We start from the raw sequence: 20889 nt of genomic DNA on the forward strand, positions 1-20889 counted from the left end.
AAAAAAAAAGGTATATTTAACATTTCTCAGACCTCTCTTATGTATCAGCCAAGGTACCTGATGGCAAGTCAGCCTGTCCGTGGCCAGGGCTGCCACTGCCCAAGCTGGCATCCAGGGGGCTGCTGCTCCCCGCCCTAGAGCAGAGATTGGACCAAGCATGGGAATCTCTGGGTTTGAGCCTGAGTCAGAACATCAGGTCTAGTCCCCTAGAGACTGCCTTAAATACAAGGCACAGGTAAATAGGAGTGACCCCTATGCCCTTCCAGACAGCTTCCTCCTCCCAAAGTCCCCAGCCCACTCTTTTCCACAATCAGACCCTCAGTCTGATGAATGTGACCTGCGGCTCTGTCTCTGAGTTTAGCCTCTGTTATAAGGCTGTTTCTCCTCATTCCTCATTCACCCCCACTATTAAAGAACATGTTGCACTTGGAGAGGACAGACGGGAAGGAGGCACGAAGACCCTGAGAGGTCTGGAGTGAGGGCAGGGAGGGGAAGGGTGGAGGGGCACAGCGTGCTGAGGGGAGGACAAAGCTGAGCTTAGGATGTGGGTAGGAGCCCTCTGGGCTTGTCAGCGGCCACACCTTACTCTCAGGCATCGCCTGTGCGTCCAGAGCAAATGGAAGTCAGCTCGTTTGCTGGGACAGTCACCAAAGGATTCTTTATGCCCCTCACCGCCAGGACAGGCAGAGGCAAAGCAAACCGCGTGTAAGTTCTGACTCCAGCATAATTCCGGCAGCAGGTGCTGGTGGCCCCTGTGGTGAGAAAACCAGTACTCACGGTCCTTTCCTCTGTGGGCTCATCCATTACCTGTAGCTGGAAGGGAAGTGAAATCTAACCTCAGCAAATGAATCCACAGAGCTAGAAAGACCCTGAAAGTGTGTCTACTGCTAACTGGGACTTGGTGCTCCCTGAAGCCCAAGTGGACCTTCCCCAGTGAGCCCTCAGGACACAGCCCCACAGCCTGTGTTCTCTCAGGACACACTGGGGGCAGGACACGGCCCAGGGGGAAGGGGAGTGCCTCGCACCAGGAGGCCACAGTAAAGCCCTGTAACCTTGCCTTTGACAGTGTAGGTTTGGAACAAAGGAGGAAGTCTGTAAATATAGGCTGGCAAGAATAGGGCTGTGTCCTCTGAGCCCTTGAATTAGAATAAGCCTTGCAGGTCTCCCTTCCGGGTTCTGAACCAGCACTCAGGAGCCCACCCAAGGCTTCTATGAACACGAGCATAAAACTAACAGTTTGTGTTTCCATAAACCCCCAAATTGGGCTTTTTGGATAAAGTAAAATTTCACTCGGAATAGCTGAGAGCATACGGGCTCTAACATGAGATGCTACTGATTCACAGTGAGACTTTGTAAACTAAACACTAGCTCCCCCTTAATTTATAATGAGGATTAACAGAAAGAAAAACTCTACTGTTGGTACATACATTTAAAGGGTCTTAACCAAGCCATGGAAATTCTCTTCTGTGCTTTCTAGGCGTTCATGGTAGCCCCGCTGTAGGGCCCATTCCCTGCACCTCCTTCCACTGCTGCTGCTCTCTCTGCCTCTCTCCTCCTTAGCTTTGCCTGTTGGTTGGGCCACAAACAGCCTTTCTAGCCAGTAAGACAACAAAAACTTTCCTTTTACAAAATGGAAGGCCCGCGTGCTTCATCTTGACCTCAGTGGTCCCCTTTTCCAATGACAGCATTTAGCAGACCATCCTCCTAATGAAGCCCATCCTCTGTCCATGATCGACAGCACACTCAAATATAATGTTAAGGCCTTTGCAATACATTAAGAAGGTTGTGGCTTGGCACCTGTAGCTCAAGCAGCTAAGGTACCAGCCACATACACTGGGGCTGGCAGGTTTGAACCTGGCCCAGACTTGCCAAACAACAATGACAACTACAACCAAAAAATAGCTGGGCGTTGTAGTGGGCACCTGTAGTCCCAGGTACTTGAGAGGCTGAGGCAGAAGAATCACTTAAGCCCAGGAATTGGAGGCTGCTGTGAGCTGTGATGCCACAGCACTCTACTCAGGGCTACAGCTTGAGGCTCGGTTTCAAAAACAAAAGAAGGTTGTGTTTTCTGAACCTTTTTCCAGAAGCATAGTATAACTGGCTTGAGGAGAGGGCTCCCCCTCCTCCCCAAGGCCAGAGTTCCTGGAAGACCAGAGTGGACACCCTGCCTGCAGTGTCCAGAGCTGCTTGATTAGAAAGGAAGTTTTGAATTAAAAACCTCTTAAATCCTCTCCTGAGAAACCGCAGCTCTGGCCTCTTGCCCGGCCTCAGCCTCTCCCACACCAGGTGTGCTACACATAACTCTGTCCACATACCCCACTGCAGCCTCACTCTGTCTGGCTCATTCTCCCGCTCCTCTCAGGTCTCTCAGCCTCCAACTTCAGACCTCAGATTTCTCAGCAATATCTTTCATTCACAAGGTCACTTGAATTAGCAAATAAAAATACAAGGTATCTAGTTTCACATCAGGTAAACAACATTTACGGGGGTGGGGGGGTTATGTACAATATTTTATTTGGGACTTACACTAAAAAAATTATTTGTCATTGATCTGAAATTCCAATTTGGCTGAATGTATTTTTTCTGGCCACCCGATACTCATTCATTCATTCATCACATATTTATTGAGCATATCAAGCTCTATTACAGGCACTGGGAGAGCCAGTCCAAGTCCCAGTCTTTCTATCTTGCAGTATATTTACCTTGTTTATATACACATACACGGTATATACCCTTACAGATGTGAGCTTTTTAACAATGTTACCACATTCAATAACATTATCAATAATTCTTCAACATCATTTAAAACACACACCATCTTCAAATTTCCCTTGTTGCTAAAACGTTTCTATCTTAACATAGTAAATATGTTTGCGTTAGGATCTAACGAAGGTTCCCTCATTACAAATGATTGATAGAGTTCTTAAGTCTCTTTTAACCTGTGATGGTTAGCTCCTCCTTGGGAGAAACTGTTGCCCAGGTTGATCCTGAACTCCTAGACTCAAGCCATCCTCCTCCTTGGCCTCCTGAGAAGTTGAGATTACAGGTATGCCACTGCACCCAGCAAGTTCTTCCCCATCTCCTTTCCTTGGTGCTATGCATTTGTTTAAAAAGCTGGCTTGTTCATCTTGTAGAGTGTACCACATACTGAATTTCCCTATGGTCACTAGTGCATTCGTCTAGTCCCTCTATTTTCCTATAAACTGGTGGTTAGATCCACAGGCTGTATCAGATTCTGATCCAGTTGTTTTGATCAGGAGACACATAACGATTGTGTCCTCTTGAGTGATGGGTCATTGGGTTTAGGTACTGTTGATCTGACCCAGCCCCCGATGCCATATTGATGAGCTCCTTCGGCAGCTAGGCTGGCCCTACTGGATGAAGAGCAGGAGTAACAGGTGCCTTGAAACAAGGAAGTGGGATCGGGGCAGATGGGGACCCAAGATGGTGTTAGGGGAAGAATGGACAGGACTATGCTGTGGGCAGGATGAGAGGAGAGGACGGGATGGCCATGAAAATGCTTGTGGGGCATGGTAGGAGGCAGAAAGAGGTGTGTGCTTGAAGGAGATGTTGAAGTGACTCCTGACAGCAAATGGTTTGCAGGACGTGAGTATGAAATTGGGGGAGGGGGAGGGAAGAAAGATTGTCCAAGCACTGGAGTGGGATGGGAACGTGAAGCAGCAGCAAAGGAGAAAGCGTAGCAGCCACACCCACACTTTGCTTGACCCCCCCTCAAGCATTTGCTCATGTTCAATTGTCTGAGGCAGGTTTGTGGGGCTTGGGAGTTGTGTAAATATGTCAGTGTATATAGAGAAATGTCGGGTTTTGACATTCTGCCCTTTGCCACACCGGGAAGTCCATCTCTGTCCCCTGCGTCTTCACTTGATGTTTTGGCATAGCCCCCAACACCCCTCCCAGGCTCCCTTCCATCAGAACTCCCCCAGTAGGACCATTGCCTCCTCAGGGCCTGGCCAAGGAGCAGTTCCTCGGATGAACAGTCTTTATATCAGCGGGTATGAGCCTCTTCTATTATAAATAAAGGAGAGGAGACAATGACAGACGCAGGAAGTGTCCAGTAGGCCTGCAGGGGAGATACTTCAGCCCCTTCCCCTCCTTACAATAGCATGACCACGGAGAAAAGTAAGAGAATAGTCTCTGTCTAATAACACAGAAACCAAGGACCCAAAAGGTGCAATAACTTGCCCAAAGACGTTGCAAGTTAGAGACCGAGCCAACCCTGGCTTTCCACCCTTCAGACACCCAGTCCACCTGGTCTGTACCACATCACAAGCCTTCAACCCCTGCTTGCAGTTACTGTTCCATTTCTTAATAAGTTGGTCCTGATATAACAGGGTACAGTGGAAAGAAAAGGAGGGACCTGTCAGTCAATCCCATGTTTATCTCTATTATCATGCCGGCTTACATGCCAAACATGGTCTTAAAGAAAGACTAGGACAGGAAAGGAACATGATTCAGAGCCACATCCAGAACACAGCCAGAGGGCATGGGATGACAGTTGTACTGGAAAAAAAAAATAGCTACCACATTTGAGCCGTGTTCTGTGCCAGGCCATGCATAGCTTATGCCCTCATAATATCCCTGCAAGATGACTGTTATTATTTATCTATTTATTTATTTTTATACTTTTTCTTTTTCTTTTCTTTTTTTTTTTTTTTTTTTGAGACAGAGCCTCAAGCTGTCCCCCTGGGTAGAGTGCTGTGGCATCACAGCTCACAGCTCACAGCTCACAGCAACCTCCAACTCCTGGGCTCAAGCGAGTTTCCTGCCTCCGCCTCCCAGGTAGCTGGGACCACAGGCGCCTGCCACAACACCTGGCTATTTTTTGGTTGCAGCCATCATTATTGTTTGGTGGGCCCAGGCTGGATTCAAACCCACCACCTTAGGTATATGTGGCTGGCTCCTTCGCCACTTGAGCCACAGGCACCAAGCCTATTTATTTATTTTTATTTATTTATTTTGAGACAGAGTCTTACTTTCCTGCCCCTATAGAGTGATGTGGCATCACAGCTCACCCAAACTCTTGGGCTCAAACAATCCCCTTGTCTCAGCTTCCTGAGTAGCTGAGACTACAGGAGCTGCCACAATACCTGGCTATTTTTTAGAGATGGGGTCTCATACTTGCTCAGGTTAGTCTTGAACTCCTGAGCTCAAGCATTCCACCCTCCTCAGCCTCCCAGAGTGCTGGGATTACAGGCGTGAGCCACCATGCCAGCCATTATTATTTATAATTTGCCTTAAGAAAGCTCACGTTCAGAGAGGCAGAGTCGCAAAATTAGAAATTGGCATGGCCGTGATCTTGACACCATTAGACAGAGGAGCCCAAGCTGATTTCCAACATAGCCACTGCTTGTGACATTTTGATCTGGTGAGAGCTGGTAAATCTGAGCTTTCTGGCAGAAAGCGTTCATTTTGTCAGAAAAATATAGTCCTTAACTTGCAGCAGAAGAAAAGCAAAGTAGATTATTAACAAAATGAACTGCTTTCTTAGCAGGAAACCAGAAAAAGAGTTATTTCATGAAAGCCTAAGCAAAAGGAAATTGAACAAAATCAGGTCATTATATCTATCCAGTCATTCATATGGGAGCCAAGATGAAATGCTTCCATCTGTCATTTTACTGACAGAGGCTTGCACCAGCCTCCTTAAAGCATACCTGGGATCACAGCACTCTCCACTTAAAACTTGGAACCGCTCTCCATTGTCCCCCTCAGTGTATTCCAAATGTGTAAGAAAATAAAAATAATAGCCGAATGCCTTTTTCAGATGAAATCTCACATGGAATGCCAAATATGGCAAGAAACAGAAGGGTACCTGGACAAGCAGAAACTGAGGTGGAGGGAGAAAGGAGAGAGAAAGGGAAGGGTCAGGTGCACACCCAGACGTTTCTCCCAAAGTTGGCCTCTCCTCCTTTGCCATCTCCTCAGCAAGACCTTTAACCAGCTCCTGTACCATCTAAGGCTCCTTTTGAAATGTACTGATCTATAGGAGAAAATGCAAAACTTTTGGCCTAATGATCAAAGCCCACCATAATGAGACCCAGCCGCTATTTTAGTTATTTTCCCTCCACTATTCTCAAGCCCTAGCTACCCTCAGGTCCATTCTTAGTGATACCTGCTCTCTCAGCACTCTCCAAACACATCCTGAATCCACCCATTGTCTTTCCTGTGCCCAACATGTTTTTAGCCCCCATATCCACCCACCTGTCTAAGAAGCTTCATTTGCCCCTCTCTCTTTGAAGCTGACCTACCCCTCCTGACTCTCCTCTTACCTGGCAATCTGCATCTCTGCTAGGGAGCTTAGCTCCCTCCCAGGGTGTGGAGTTATCTATGCCCATCTCTTTCTTCCCACCCCAATAAGACTGCAGCTTTTCCATCTCTGATTATCCCTGGCTGCCCAGCACAAACAGGTGCTCCAGCAGTGTTCACTGGGTGTCACCCATCTCTCCTAACCTCCTAGGAACGGCTGGGCCACCCGTGGAAGGGCGTGATGTGGGCTTTGTTGTTACAGGACCATCATGTGCAGCACCAGCTCATGTGACCTGGAAGAAATCCCCCTGGACGATGATGACCCAAACAGCCTGGAATTCAAAATCCTGGCCTACTATGTCAGTCACCACGTCTTCAAGAGCACCCCTGCTGTCACCTCACCAAAGCTGTCAAGAACAAGAAGTCTGTCCCAGAGGGGTCTGGAGAATTGGTCAGCAAACGAGTCGTGGACACAGGTGTCATGGCCTTGCAGAAACTCCCGATCCAGTGAGAAGACCATAAACCTCGCCAAGAAAAAGTCTTCCTGGAAAGTGCTTTTGGGACTAGTGGAGAAGGAGGAGGACTCACAGAGCTTGTCCCCGCAGGAACAGGGACACAGAACGGCAAAATACCAGGGTGGCTTTCCCGGTCAGTGGTCCAGGTCCCTCTCTAACGTGGACCGGTGCTTAGATCACGAAGGTAAGTGGCTGAGAACTCTTTCCTTCCCACACCCAAGTCTGCCTCAAATCCTTTGTGTGCCCAGTGGTTCATCTTTTCCGGCCTGGTAAAGCAGCCTCAGACAGGACACTCACTGAGCCTCCGTGCTCCAACTTAGTAGGATTCAATAATAATTGCCCTACTTTTCTCAAGACAGAAAGGAAAATGATGGCAGGAAAGAATGCTGAAACTGGTTTTCTCACTCCACTGTCTATAAACAAACTTTACCCAAACTTCTAATTCCATCGGTCAGGAATTAGAAGAATTACAGGAAAGGGCCGTAGACAGGGGCTCAGGCTGCTGCACTTCCTGGGGTAGGTCTATCCATATCTCAGGGCCTCTGTGTTTCCATCTGTACATTGGGTCTATCCCACCCTCCCTGCCTCTAAGGGCTGATAGAAAGATCATAGAGCTATATATAAAAATACTCTTCAAAGTATAAACCGTTCCAAAATGAGAAGCATTTTAACAAAATCTTCCCTCAGTGGGACGGAATTCATTATATTGAATGCAACATTTTCATGAGAAGCTTTATCATAAACAATTGGCCTTTGTCCAGACACCTTGGTGTAAGCATCTTCTTCACCTTCCACAAGGCCCACTGCTCCCCACCCCCTGCCCAGATTTTCAAAGACAGTTCCCCTCCTGCTGGGTTTGATTGGCCCCGTAACTTGTTAATAATTAGTCAACAGGTGGCAGTAATGCCTCGATATTAAAATGTAAATGTCCCAACTTACTTGGAAAATTAGCTTGTTCATGGACAGCTTTCGATCATTCACTAAGGTCTAGGAAATTCCCTTTCCCATCAGAGTTATAGAAATAGCAGGGGTTAGGGTGAGGGTTACCTGGGGGAACCTCACAGCACAGATAAGGAAATGAGAGTCCCACAGAAGGGGATTGCTAGAGGAAACAGCTGGGAAGTAGCAGCACAGCCTGGACTAAACCAACGTCAAACTAGGACTGTGTCTGCCCTCTGCAACAAGCCATTTGCTCTCAGCTCTGCCGGGCTAAGGCTGCAGTAGCAAGTCTAGAGCAAAAGGAGGGTGGGGGCCTTCCCTCCGGCCTTGCTGGAACCCCAGCCTCTGCTCCTACCGGGGGATAGTATCTGCTCTGCAGCAAAGAACAGTTTGGAGGCACCTAAATGGTCTTTTCTGCGTTGCCTGCACTGTGGACTTTACTGGGAGTCAGAGAAAGCTTTTACAGACCTTCATTCTCAGGCTTTTGCTAAGCTAAATGACGTTCTATATTTTGATATTTACTCAAGTGTCATTTGGCCTTTTTTAAAAATTTTCTAAATTTTTGAGGAACATGTTTTTTTCTTCTTTTTTCAGTGGGAAAAGAAATCTTTTATGTAAGATTTAGAATAAAAGGTTAAATTTGAAAAACACGTAGACAATGGGTTTCTACGCTGAACAGCTGAATGGTATCTGTGGCTAAGTAACTATATATACGTCGTACATTCTCCCTGGAAAAGAACAGACAAGAACCTCCTAAGGGCAATTTGCCTTAAATGCATAAGTCCGGCTTATCTTCCTTCTCACCTTTCTCCTCACTTTCCTGTTTATTTAGTTTATCGTGTGCTTTATATGTTACTTGTATTGGCTCTTCTGCTGGGTGTGACCCAGGGAGCCACCCGTCCTATTTCTGCTCTGCCACGCACACAGCAGAGTGAACAGTTTTCACCTGTGTTCTTTTAACCGAAGATCACAGTTTAGCCTTGTGCTGCCATTTCCAGAACTCAGCTACCAGCCTTAAAGTGGGGAGTGTGAGGTTATGTCCCAAGAACAAAGTTTGTTAGGAAAAGGCCTTGAATATAAGAAAGTGGACGCTGACCCCTGTTTTGAAGACCACCAATCTGGACTGTCTTAGTCGTGAGGCTCTGTTTCTCCATAGCTATGACTGACCACATAGGGAATGTTACCGTTAAGGATAGGTTCAATGACAGGTAGTGGAAAACCCAAATAACTATGGTTTAAATAATACAGAGGTTTATTTTCCTCTCCGTAAAAGAAGATAAAAATTTGGCAACTCAGGCCTCATCTGGCTGCTGCACGGGGCATTTGGCATTCCTGGGAGTTCTGCCATCCCTCGCTAGTGGCTTCCAACCTCAAAGTCACCTTATGTCCTAGGCGGCTCCAGCCATTATGTCTACATTTTAAGCAGGAAGGAAAAGGAAGCAAAGGAGGACCAAGGGCACCTTTCTTTAGATGACTCAGCTCCTTGCTAGAGAACTTTCTTGAGGGCGGTGCCTGTGGCTCAGTGGGCAGGGCACCGACCCCACATACCAAGGGTGGCGGGTTCAAACCCAGAGAGCTTTCTTGAAACTATTCTCAACTTTGGGTATCTCACCAGCCACCCTTTACTGCAAGGGCGGCTGGAAAACGCAGTTGGTTCAGCTGGATCCTTTGTTGCTACTCACATTTTAAGGGTCTGTTACTAAAGAAAAAGAAAATGGATAGAATGGAAAACCGTTGTCTCTATTATAAGGAAGTCACTCTGGAACTCCCTGCCTCTTCTCTTAAAACAAAAACTTCAGGCCCCAGGCTGGCAGCACCTTCCTGCCCTGCCCTCCCACTCTCAATGGCCCCTCAACTGGACTCCAAAGACGGCACCTTTCAGCCCTGTCCCCACTCCCATCCAATTTTCCCTTGCCTGTCAGATGCGACCAAGTCTGACAAGAAGGGACTCTCCTCTTTCTTAAAATTAAGGTTTCAAAGTAGGAATCCTAACTAAAGCCCGTTCATCTGCATTCAGACGTGTTTGGTTACCATTTGTCCTGCACACATTTCATTTGCCTCCCTCTCCAGGGCCACTCGGTCACAGAAATCAATAGCTTAGCATGCAAGATGGGCAGAGGGTGACATCACATCCTCCCTCTCTGGAGTACCCCGCTGCATGGGAGCCTCGGTGCTCTGTCCATAGGGCCTTCCTCAGGTGGACATTTGGGTTAAAAAGCCACTTTTCTCATGCTTAGTCCATAAGGTTCAAAAATAGATAAGGAGTGAATGAGAGAAAGAAGCCAAGGGGAAGAATCAATGCTCTGCCTTCTCATTTTAATAACTAACAAATGTACTTCGTATGTTTTAATCACCTATTGCAGCCCCATCAGGCCCCTCTTGAATGCTGGCCATCCACATCCCCTGCAAGGAAACATCAAGAGACTCTGGCTTCCAAAGCCAAGAGAATATTCCCCTGTGTGTCCTCAGGAAAGTTGGCCTCTGCTACCTCTGCGACCTTAGGTAGCCCATCCTGGGTGACCAGCACACAGCTCCCAGGCCCCAGCTCTTGTCTTACTTCTCTGTCATGATTTGCCAAGCCCAGGAGTCCCCCAGGAGTTTTGGCACCCCAACCTCCTGGCCCAAACCCCTGTTCCATTACTTTCTTTACGTCTTGAAAATTAAGTAGTGTTATTCAAGTGTCATATGATACAACTCAGCCGCTCCGTTTGGCATCAAAGACAGAGCTTGCACAGCTCTTTAAAAATGGGAATATAATGACAATCAACAATGAAAGTTTCCCTACCCAATGCCATACCACCTACCCAGCCCACTTCACCTTGTCCCCAACCAGCGGGCAGAAGTGGCTGCTCTTTTACAGGCTACTGTGTTCAGGGGATCCATCTTGAAACCTTCCTGTCTCAAAATGCTCTATTCTATAATTTTGTGTGCAGACACCTGATGTGATTCTTGTCTTAACTGCAAAGTCTTGGAAGCCCTGGGTTGCATACTGTGCTCCTCTGTTTATCATAAGCATTCATTGAATGCTCTCCAGAAAATAGAAAAGCTGTGGAACTATACCAGCAAGGAGAGTTGAATGCTTACTTGAGGATGGGCTTGGGTGATGAATATGGCCTGAGAGTAGGGATGTTTCTCTGCCCTGAGTGGCCAACTCCCCAGAGCTCGTCAAACTACTGAGTGTCCTCCTATGCCTGTAGGGGTCAGCTCTCTGAGGTATAAAGCATGTCCAGAAGAATAAAAAGAATAAAAATAAAAGCATAATGAGCATTCACTCAAGAAAAGCACTAAAGCACTCCCTTTTGTATTTCTTCCCTTGCAAAGAGGGAAAGGAGATCGTAATTTTGTAAGGCTTCAAAAAGAAGGTGCACAAGGGTAATTGTTTCAAGGTGACAATCATTCCTCTGTACTCCTCCCACATCCCAGCCTCTGCCAGGCAACTGCCAGTCCTTTGTGAACAGTGACCCTCCCTCCCTACACACACACTCACACTCCTGGGCAATTTCCTCTCTTTCTGGGCTGGTCTTTTCATTGCGGGAAACTGTGCATACCAATGAGCCGGGCCAAGTTCTTCTGGGAAGGGCCTCTCAGCACCGTTTTGTCTTGTTTCAGCTGCAGACCCCAAAGTTGTTTCCATTGCCAACCGAGTTGCTGAAATTGTTTATTCCTGGCCACCACTAGAAGCCCAGGCAGGGGGCTTCAAGCCCAAAAGGAATTGGACACCACAGTCTCTCCAGTTCCGGGCTGAAGGCGCCCAGCCTGCAGCATCAAGTTCTAAGAAAGGTAAACTTTCCTTCCGGGTGTTTGCGCTGGGTACAATGCTTGCCAGGCAGAGGCATAGGGGTGTTCATGGATTTATTCAGCCCAAGCCTTTGCTATTTGTGAGTCTCTGGCAGACCAGACTGAGGGATGACCACCACATGCTAGGAGCTCTGACTCTAGCTTGAGACCCTAGCCCAAGGCAGGAGGCTGCACCAGCAGGTTGAACCAGCATATCCAGTTCACTGCTAAGGCAGTAGAAAAGTCTTCTACTAAGGGAGAGGAGACAACACAGAGCCCACCTTTCGCCTTGTCCCCAGCAGGAAATGCAGTGTTAAATTTGATGATGTTACCAGTGACCCTGGACCTATCTCATTGGATATGAAGAGGCACCCATAGCAATGGGTGCAAGTGTTGCAAGATGAAGTCAGAGGTTTAGAACATTGCTCTGGGTGCCTGTGAAAAAGCAGGGAGGGGGTCATCAGACACCAGGAATGGTACAGAACATGGAGCAGAGTGGAGAAGTAGTGACCACTCTGGGCCAGTTGTCACCTAAATCAGAGCAATAGCTGGGACTGTAGATCCCACCTGGCTGATGGGAAATTTGGGCTCTGAGGGGGGAGGAACAGCCCACAGGAGGAGCAGCTCAGTCCCGCCTTCCCTCACCAGCGACAGGCCTTGCCCTGGCTCTCGCTCTCCAAACACTCCCCAAGGAGAGGCACAGGTGGCTTCTGGGTTTGCAGCACCTCAAATGACAATGTGCGTGTTCTCCCTGCCACAGCACCAGTGTCTCCTGACCCCTGAAGCAGAGTGGTGTCCACACTGCAGGGGCCACAAACTGCCACAGAAGCTCCAAGGGAGGCGCTGGGGACAGGAGGAGTCCTCTGTGTTTGCTGAAAAGAGTGTTGACACCATTTTGCTATCCCACGGGTGTCAGGGAGATGGGATGCACTCCCTTGAGCCAAGCTGACGCTAAGGCCGTCATCTTCCATGCCCGGGAGAAACTGAAGCAGCTGCTCCTACAACTTTCCCCAAGAAAGGCAGCAACAGATGAGACTCACACTGGAGCTGTGCTGACACACATTCGTTCTTCTCTCAAGCAACCCGAGTTTCTGTCTCCTCACTTACCTCTTGCCTAGACCTTCTTGGGACTTTGTGCACCAATTTCCTGTCCTCTCTTTCCCCTTCACTGAGGACCACCCTGAGGACTCCATGTGGCCCAGGGACTGTGCCATGACAAGTGCTGTTCTCAGTGCCTGCTTTGTCTCTGTTTGGATTCTGTTCTGCAGCGCTGACCATTCTGTTTATGTTTAGTTGTTAGCAAGAGAAAAATCATACTCCACCTCCCCTGTTCCTACATCCACACCACACACCAACAGTGTCACTGCCCTTCCCTCCCCCTGCTGTCTTAGCTTAGAAGGTGTGGGGAGTCATTAATTTTATGTATCTGTCTACCATGTGGTATAGAGATGCAGCATACTAAAGTATGCATTTCAGTGAGATGAAAGAAATCAAACCTGAAAGATAATGTAAAAAGGCTGGGTGTGGTGGCTCACACCTGTAACCCTAGCACTCTGGGAGGCCAAGGCAGGTGGATTGCTTAAACTCAGGAGTTGAGACCAGCCTGAGCAAAAGCAAGACCCCATCTCTACTAAATATAGAAAAACTAGCCAGGAGTGGTGGTGGGCACCCAGTCCCAGCTATGTGGGAGGCTAAGGCAAGAGGATCACTTGAGTCCAGGAGTTTGAAGTTGCTGGGAACCGTGACACGATGGCACTCTACCCAGGGTGACAGAGTGAGACACTATCTCAAAAAAAAAAAAAAAAAGAAAGAAAAGTAAAAAGAGGCTGGGTGCAGCGGCTCATGCCTCTAATCCCAACACTCTGGGAGGCTGAGGTGAGTGGATTGCCTGACTTCACAGTTCAGCCTGAGCCAGAGTAAGACCCTGTTTCTAAAAATAGTTGGGCATTGTGGCAGGCACCTGTAGTTCCAGCTACTGGCTGAGATAAGAGAATTGCTTGAGCCCAAGAGTTTGAGGTTGCTGTGAGCTATGTATGATGCTATGGCACTTTACCAGAGGTTACAAAGTGAAACTCTGTCTCAAAAGAAAAAAAAAAGATAATGTAGAAAGAAAACCAAACAAAAACTAGAAAACAAGATGGGCTTAAGAATGTATAGGCTAGAGCATAGGGTTAAAAGAGCTAGGTACTAGAGATAGAGTAATCTGGGCAGTAATCACTGCTGGCCCTGCGTACCAACAACGTGCTCACTAGACCCAGCACCCTGTCTCTGCCCCATGTCACACTTAGCAGTGATAAGAAAAAGGCAAGACAGAAGGACAGTACACGGGGTGTTCGGAGTCCGATCATGCAGTTAAAAATAAACTCCTTGCTTTTTATCCTTTACTCTCTCTTTGAAGCTTTCCTCTGTGCCATATTTTCTCACACCTGAGACTTCAATAAAAGCCTGTGAGGAATGTTGAGAGGGGCGCACCCTTCCTTGTCTCTGTGCAGAGGGCTTAAGGTGTTGGCCTCCAGGGTCCCTCAGTTCAGTGTATGTTGACTGAGTAGGTATTATTTATTTGAGCCTAGTCACGCCGACAGGGATGAGGTCAGTTCCCAAAAGGCAGGCCAAGAAGATCATCCTCCCTTTTGGATGTGGGCCACGGATTTGGCGCTATCCTTTCTATCAGCTCATCCAAAGGGGGAAATATGATCAAATGTGGGATTTATGGTCTCCATAAGGAAAAAGTGTCATCTACTTAGGAAAAGTCTAAAAAACAGGGGGAAATTTCTCCTACATGTCCTCATCAGCAACATGATGATGGTTATGGCTTGTATTTGCCCTGCAGTCTGAGTATGGTAAACACAGTAATGCGTTTCCCAGTGAGAAGTGGAAGGCTAAACCAAGACAGAGGAGGAAAAAGAGGAAAGGAGGGGGTTGTGGGAGAAATGGCTGGAACAGACTGTGGCTGCTGCAGAAGAGGCGAGGTGAGATTTATTTGCTAAGAATTAGACAGAGTACTTCTTCCTCGGTCCCTACCAAGCCACAGGCATTCATTGCTGCTGGAAAAATTTAAGAATTTTTTTTTCTTCTGCCTCTTTTAAAAGAAATAACTGGAATTTTTCCCCCGACAGAGGAAGAAGACCAAATAATAAGCAAAATTGTTGAGCTGCTGAAATATTCAGGGGATCAGTTGAACAAAGAGGTATGAAGCTCCTTGGACTAATGTGTTTTCTTTCTGTGCCTAGTCTGTGAGAATGGAATGGGACTCCAGGTTGCAAACTTTTTCCTTTTCACCGTTCTGGTTTCTACTTAGTCCTAAATTTTATTTCCCTTAGAGTCAAAATTCTTCATGCTGGCAGCGTCTCAAAAATGAATCACTTTGGAAAACATAAGTAAACCTCCTGGAGCCTCCTTGGAATTTTTGGAAACTAAGAAAGGAACTTATTATTGCAAGAAAAAACATCAGTAAATTAAAATTTGCTGGATGGAAATATTAACCTCGTTCCCCATGTAACTGATCCTCAGTGAGGTTTAAACGCTTGTATTTGCCCTGCAGTCTGGATATCTGTATCCCAGAGTCAGTCACAGGCTGGAGCCCTTGGTGAAATCTTCTCCCCTACAGTTGTTGGACTGTCGTCTGCTCTCGGTCTCCCCAGCAGCTCAGCCAGGGAGGCGGGTTAGCATCACTTGGTGACTGATCCTTCCCTTCAGAAACATGTAAAAGTTGTTTTCAGGTCAAGAGTTGGTTAGCAAACCCCCAGTGTAATCAGAAGGGTTTCTCTTGTGTGCCCAGAGATGACTAAGAAGTCTCTCCTGTGTCAATCATGTCCTCATTCAGGACCCCTGGGGCAGGCCTTGGGGTGTGGGGAGTTTATGCAGGAAGGGGAAACAGCAGTGACCAGCCTGCCACCTCCCCCAGCGTGGTGTGCTCTGACCCTTCCCCAATAGCTTTGTCAGAACTGTGTCCAGAGTTGGTGACTGGGAGGCTGAGGGGCCGGGGCCATGATGCTAAGAGAGAAACAGTGAAAAAACCAAGGACATTTAGTGACAGAAAAGAGGAGGTGATGTGTGAGGTTTGGGGTCAGAAGTCAAGGGTGGAAAGGGGAGCAGAGAAGCAGGAAACAACAGGATGATGGTTTGAGGACAACCCTGCTTTTCTCCAGAATGAGCTAGAGAAGAGCCGGGGCAAATGATTTCCCCTTAGTGTAAAGATGAACTTCCTAGCACTCGAGACACCTGTCAGGGCCAAGGACTGCTTTTGAAGGAACCGTCTTCCTGGCACTAGAAGAACCACAAGTAGGGGCCAATAACCAGTCAGCAGCCGAGTATGGAACTCGGAGGGGTCCTTAGATGTCCTCCAGGGCTCGTTACAACTCCAGGTTTCTGTGGCTCTCAGAGAAACCTCCTTCCCAGCTCCCCTAAGTAGTGACTCACAGTAGCCAACTGGAGGTCAGGGATGCTGGAAGCCAAAGGGGTGTAGTGTAGGCCACCCCTGGGCTTTGAAGAACGATGCTTTCCTTTTCACTCCAAATACCATCTCAAAAACCTCACTCAACTCTGCCTGATGCTCTCTCTTGATTTCTACTGACATTTTATACTATTTATGCAGAGACTTTATTACTTACGCAGAAACGTGTATTACTTTACACGTTTCCCCAGCAGAGGACTCTGGGAGGGACACATGGCAGGCCTGTGGGTAAGCAGCTCCCAGAGCAAAGTGGGAGAGGGAGGCAGGGCCAGGTAAGCCAGGGACACGGAGCGTCTGCAGAGCCGCTAGCCCTGGCACTCGTGGTGCAACCAAGACGGACAGGCAGGGAAAGCACAGGACGCAAGCTCTGGGGAAGGCCTTGTCTTTCTGGAGTTTGGTTCTCTTATTCTGACAGAGTCCTGACTGGTCGCTGCCTGCTAAGTTTTGAGCCTAGCTCATTAGTTGGGTCACTGATGAAAAGGAGGCTGGAGGAGGCTAGCCATTCCCATTCAGATTTATAGCCCAGATGGGATCTGGGAGTTCAGGGGTGGGCTTGGTTCAGGGAAAGGACACTGCTCCACCAAGATCTTCACATAGCACAGGACTCATCCCCCAGACATTTCTTTTTAGAAATAGGACTCGTTGAAAACCTGCTTAGCTTATCATTCCTCAAGGACAGAACTAGAGGGTTTTCCAATAAACATTTTGTCCCTGCTCACTAAGAAATTTCCATTTTCACGTGACAGACATCATAAGGATGTAAGGATGGCTTTAAATGAGCATGATATATGGCTTTTTGACATAAGCCCGCACTTCCCAATGAAGCAAAGACAATATTGATTTTTTTTTTAAGTATGATAGTTCGGGGTGGTGTCTGTAGCTCAAAGGAGTAGGGTGCCGGCCCCATATACCGGAGGTAGCAGGTTCAAACCCAGCCCCAGTCAAAACTGCAAAACAAAAAATTATAGTACTTTAGAGGCAGTAAGGGAGAGAAATACTAGTTTCAAGGGATGGGTGGGTGGTAAAATCAATTGGGTAGAATAATGGGAAGGGAATCAACGGAATGGATTTTTTTTTAAGTTAACAAATATACATCAGAGACTCCTCCCCAACTTCCATCCTCCCACAGTGTCCAAGAAAATGAATAACATTTCCAGAGCACCCACACACACCAGTCCAGCACTACGCTAAGTGTTCCATTACTCTACAGTACAGGCATTATCAGCATCCTACTTTAGACATGACAAAACTGAACCTGAGAGGTTAAGCAATTTCCCCAAGGTTGCACAGCTAGCAGGAGGAGGAACAGAGGTTTAAGCCCAAACAGTGATGTCCAAGCTTCAGATCCTGAGCATTGCACAACCTCCAGCAAAGCATGTAGCACTGTCTTGGTGGCCGCCACTAGACTGCGAGGCCCTGAGTGAGGGCCGGACTCTTCATCACTCACTGTGGGAGATCAGGACACAGGCACTGAATGTTGAATGAGTGGACTGGCCCATTTTATCCTATATTCATCCCAATGCAATGAATGCATAGACCAGTGCACACCAGGTCTGGTTCTGCAGGACACTGTGCCTTGATTGAAACCAGCATCCAGGGTTTTTCACAGACTATTCTGGTGGCCCAAGTTTGAGCTAAAGAGTGGTCTGTGTCTGCCTTGCTGAGCCAAGCTGCTCTGCTGAATGCTTATCCTCTGTCCACAGCTGAAGAGAGACAAGGCTTTGATGAGCAGCTTCCCAGACGGGCTGCCCTATGCTGTTTTTAAGACTGTCACAGACCAGGTCCTAAGTGCTGTGGACACCAGGGGAGAGTCAGAGGTCAAAGCTCAAGGTTTTAAGGCTGCGCTTGCAATAGACGTCATGGCCAAGCTCACAGCTATCGACAACCACCCCATGAACAGGGTGCTGGGCTTTGGAGCCAAGTATCTAAAGGAGAACTTCTCACCCTGGGTGCAGCAGCATGGTGGATGGGTAAGTGTATTCTCTTTAAAAACAGATCTTCTCAGAACTCAGAAAAGATGGGATGGAAAGATTTTTTTTTTAAGTGAAGGAACTATGTCTGCAAGTCAATTCTCATGGGGGTAGGACACTTGAGGGGCAAGAGATACATCCCACGGATGGGAACATAGTTTTAGTGGCTGTCTTCATCATTGACAAATATTTACTGAGCTCTGAAAGGGCATATGGGGTATGTGTGTGGAAGGAGGAAATGAGGAGATGCTGAGATATAAAATGTTTAGAGAGATGTAATTTCTGTTTCCACAAATTCTTGCAGGCAACGGAAGTCTGGGAGTGGCATGAGGGCGGGCGGTTTCCCACACACGTGGATACTGACAGGGCATTGGGGCTATTCCTCACGTGGGGATTCAGGGCCCATAACATTTTGTCATCGCTGCTTTGAATCAACCGTTTTGGCAGGGATAATTGTATACAAACTAAAAAGGAAATAATTAAACTTTCAGCTATTTTTAATTACCTGGTATGGGTCAAAACAAATATCTTTCCCCATGGCTCAGCCCAAACCCCTCCCATCCCCTTTATCCTCATTCCCTGAGATCCCCTAAAAGCTGCTGGGTTCACATGGCTACATAAGGTCACCCTGGTCAAAGTGCTCTTCCCTACAAGTCTCAGGAGACGCAGGCATTCCCAGGAGGATAGGCCATTGCCCCATGTTATCCTTAACCCTCTTTCTACTAGAACAGCCCAGGGGCCACTGTGGAAGTAAAGATGTCACACACGCACATTGTCGTGTGTTTATTGGCCATTTATAGAAACTCAAAGTTTGAGTCGGCACTGGACATGGCTAGAGTGACTCTGGGACTTGGCTGTCAGAGGGAAAGTGTGGCTGATCTCTCCCACAGGACTGAAGTGCCTGCCGCGGCCTTCAGGGGCAGCGCACTGAGGCTGCCCACTCTTCTGTGCATTCCTAGTTTTCTCGTTTGCACCAGTTCTGATAACCCTATGTGGCTAATCTGAACAAACGAGGCTCTTAAGTATTCTAGATTCAAAACCCCTTCACTCATTCTAAAAGGAGGATAGGTTCCTCTGTGTTATTTCAGTTCTACTAATTCTTCCTTCCAGGAACCCCACCCCCTCCAGCCCCAGCCCTCGTCTGCCCCAAATCCTTTTCTGACCCCTCCAGCCTCTGTCTGCAACACTCCATGTTTGTCCTACAATGACATGCATGAGTCAAGCGTTTATTTCTAAAACATTATTAGTCCCATTAACGTATTTTTCTTTTCTTTTCTTTTTTTGAGACAGAGTCTTACTGTCACCCTCAGTAGAGTGCTGTGGCATCACAGCTCACAGCAACCTCAAACTCTTGGGCTTAAGCAATTCTCTTGCCTCAGCCTCCCGAGTAACTGGAACTACAGCTGCCCACCACAACACCCGGCTATTGTTTATTGCAGTTGCCATTGTGGTTTAGCTGACCCAGGCTGGGTTCAAACTTGCCAACCTTGGTGTATGTAGTTGGCGCCATAACCACTGTGCTATGGGCACCAAGCCATTGATGTATTTTTCCAGAGAAATTATAAATTTCAGCTGGGTTCACAGGCTAGTTCTCAAAACTCCATTTAACCCATCAATGTAGTTGAAATACCACAAATGTTCTATAAAAAAATAGCAGGTCTGTGCTAAAAGCACAAAATGAAGAATAGATAAATTAGGCTTCATTTTGTGCTTCAAAGGATGCCATCATCAAGAAAGTAAAACAAGACTGGGCACAGTCACCCAAACTATAATCCTAGCACTCTGGGAGGCCGAGGAGGGTGGATTGGCTGAGCTCACCAGTTCCAGACTGGCTTGAGCAAGAGCAAGACCCCATCTCTAAAAATACCCCAGTGTTATAGCCAGTGCCTAATCAGGAGGCTGAGGCAAGAGACTTGCTTGAGCCTAGTAGTTTGAGGTTGCTATAAGCTGTGATGCCACGGCACTCTACCCAGGGCAACTGAGTGAGACTCTGTCTCAAAAACAAAAACAAAAAAAAAGTAAAAAAATAAATCCCACAGAATGGGGAAAAATAAACTTAAAAATTATATTATTTATTTGTCATTATGTCAAGTAAATGACATATCTAGAGTATATAATGAACTATTATAATTATACAAGCCAATTTTTAAAATGGGCAATGAATTTGAATAGACATTTCTCCAAAGAAGATACATAAGTGGCCAATAAACACAAGAAAAGATAACTGTGTGACATCTTCACTTCAATAGGAGGAAAATATAAATCAAAACCACAATGAGCTCTACTCACTGGGATGGCTAAAATAAAAAAGGAAAATGTTGGCGTTGGTGGGGATAGAGAGAAATTGGAACCCTCATAATAAGGCTGGTTGAATTGCAAAATGGTACATCCCCTCTGGAAAACAATTTGGCAGCTCCCCAAAATGTCAAATATAAAGTTACCAGTTTCACTCCTTGGATTATACTCAAGAAAATTGAAAACATATTTTCAAACAAAAACTTGTACATGAGTGTTCATAGCAACATTTGTTATTTATAATGGTCCCAAAGTGGAAGCACTCCAAATGTACATCAACTGATGAATGATAAAATGTATAAAATGTATGATATCCACACGATGGGAATATTGTTTGGATATAAAAAGAAATATACTGGGCGGCACTATGGCTCAGGGAGTAGGGTGCCGGCCCCATCTACCCAGGGTGGTGGGTTCAAACCCAGCCCCAACCAAACTGCAACAAAAAATAGCCGGGCGTTGTAGTGGGCACCTATATTCCCAGCTATTCGGGAGGCTGAGGCAAGAGAATAGCCTAAGCCCAAGAGTTGGAGTTTTCTGTTAGCCTTGACGCCAGGGCATTCTACCAAGGACAACAAAGTGGGACTCTGTCTCTAAAAAAAATTTTTTTAAAACAGAAATATACTACTGATACATGGATGAACTTTAAAAACATTATGCTGCCTGGGCATGGTGG

At 47.0% G+C, this 20889-nt stretch overlaps 1 protein-coding gene across 2 annotated transcripts in view; it reads left to right on the top strand.

Moving 5' to 3' along the window:
• Nucleotides 1–20889, top strand: part of BCL2L14 (BCL2 like 14) — a 24817-nt gene that overhangs the window by 1197 nt on the left and 2731 nt on the right. Inside the window, exons 2-5 of one of the 2 annotated variants that reach the window (XM_003797769.3) lie at nucleotides 6527–6963; nucleotides 11328–11498; nucleotides 14612–14682; nucleotides 17652–17918. In XM_003797769.3, coding sequence (XP_003797817.1) covers nucleotides 6534–6963; nucleotides 11328–11498; nucleotides 14612–14682; nucleotides 17652–17918 — 939 coding nt within the window. In that variant the 5' untranslated portion in view covers nucleotides 6527–6533. Of the gene's footprint in view, nucleotides 1–6526; nucleotides 6964–11327; nucleotides 11499–14611; nucleotides 14683–14815; nucleotides 14921–17651; nucleotides 17919–20889 lie in introns of those variants that run through there. The other variant, XM_023517894.1, reaches the window with a different exon arrangement.

Source organism: Otolemur garnettii, unplaced genomic scaffold (assembly GCF_000181295.1).
Source record: "Otolemur garnettii isolate 467f Iridium unplaced genomic scaffold, OtoGar3 scaffold00124, whole genome shotgun sequence".
Classification (NCBI taxonomy): Eukaryota; Metazoa; Chordata; class Mammalia; order Primates; family Galagidae; genus Otolemur; species Otolemur garnettii.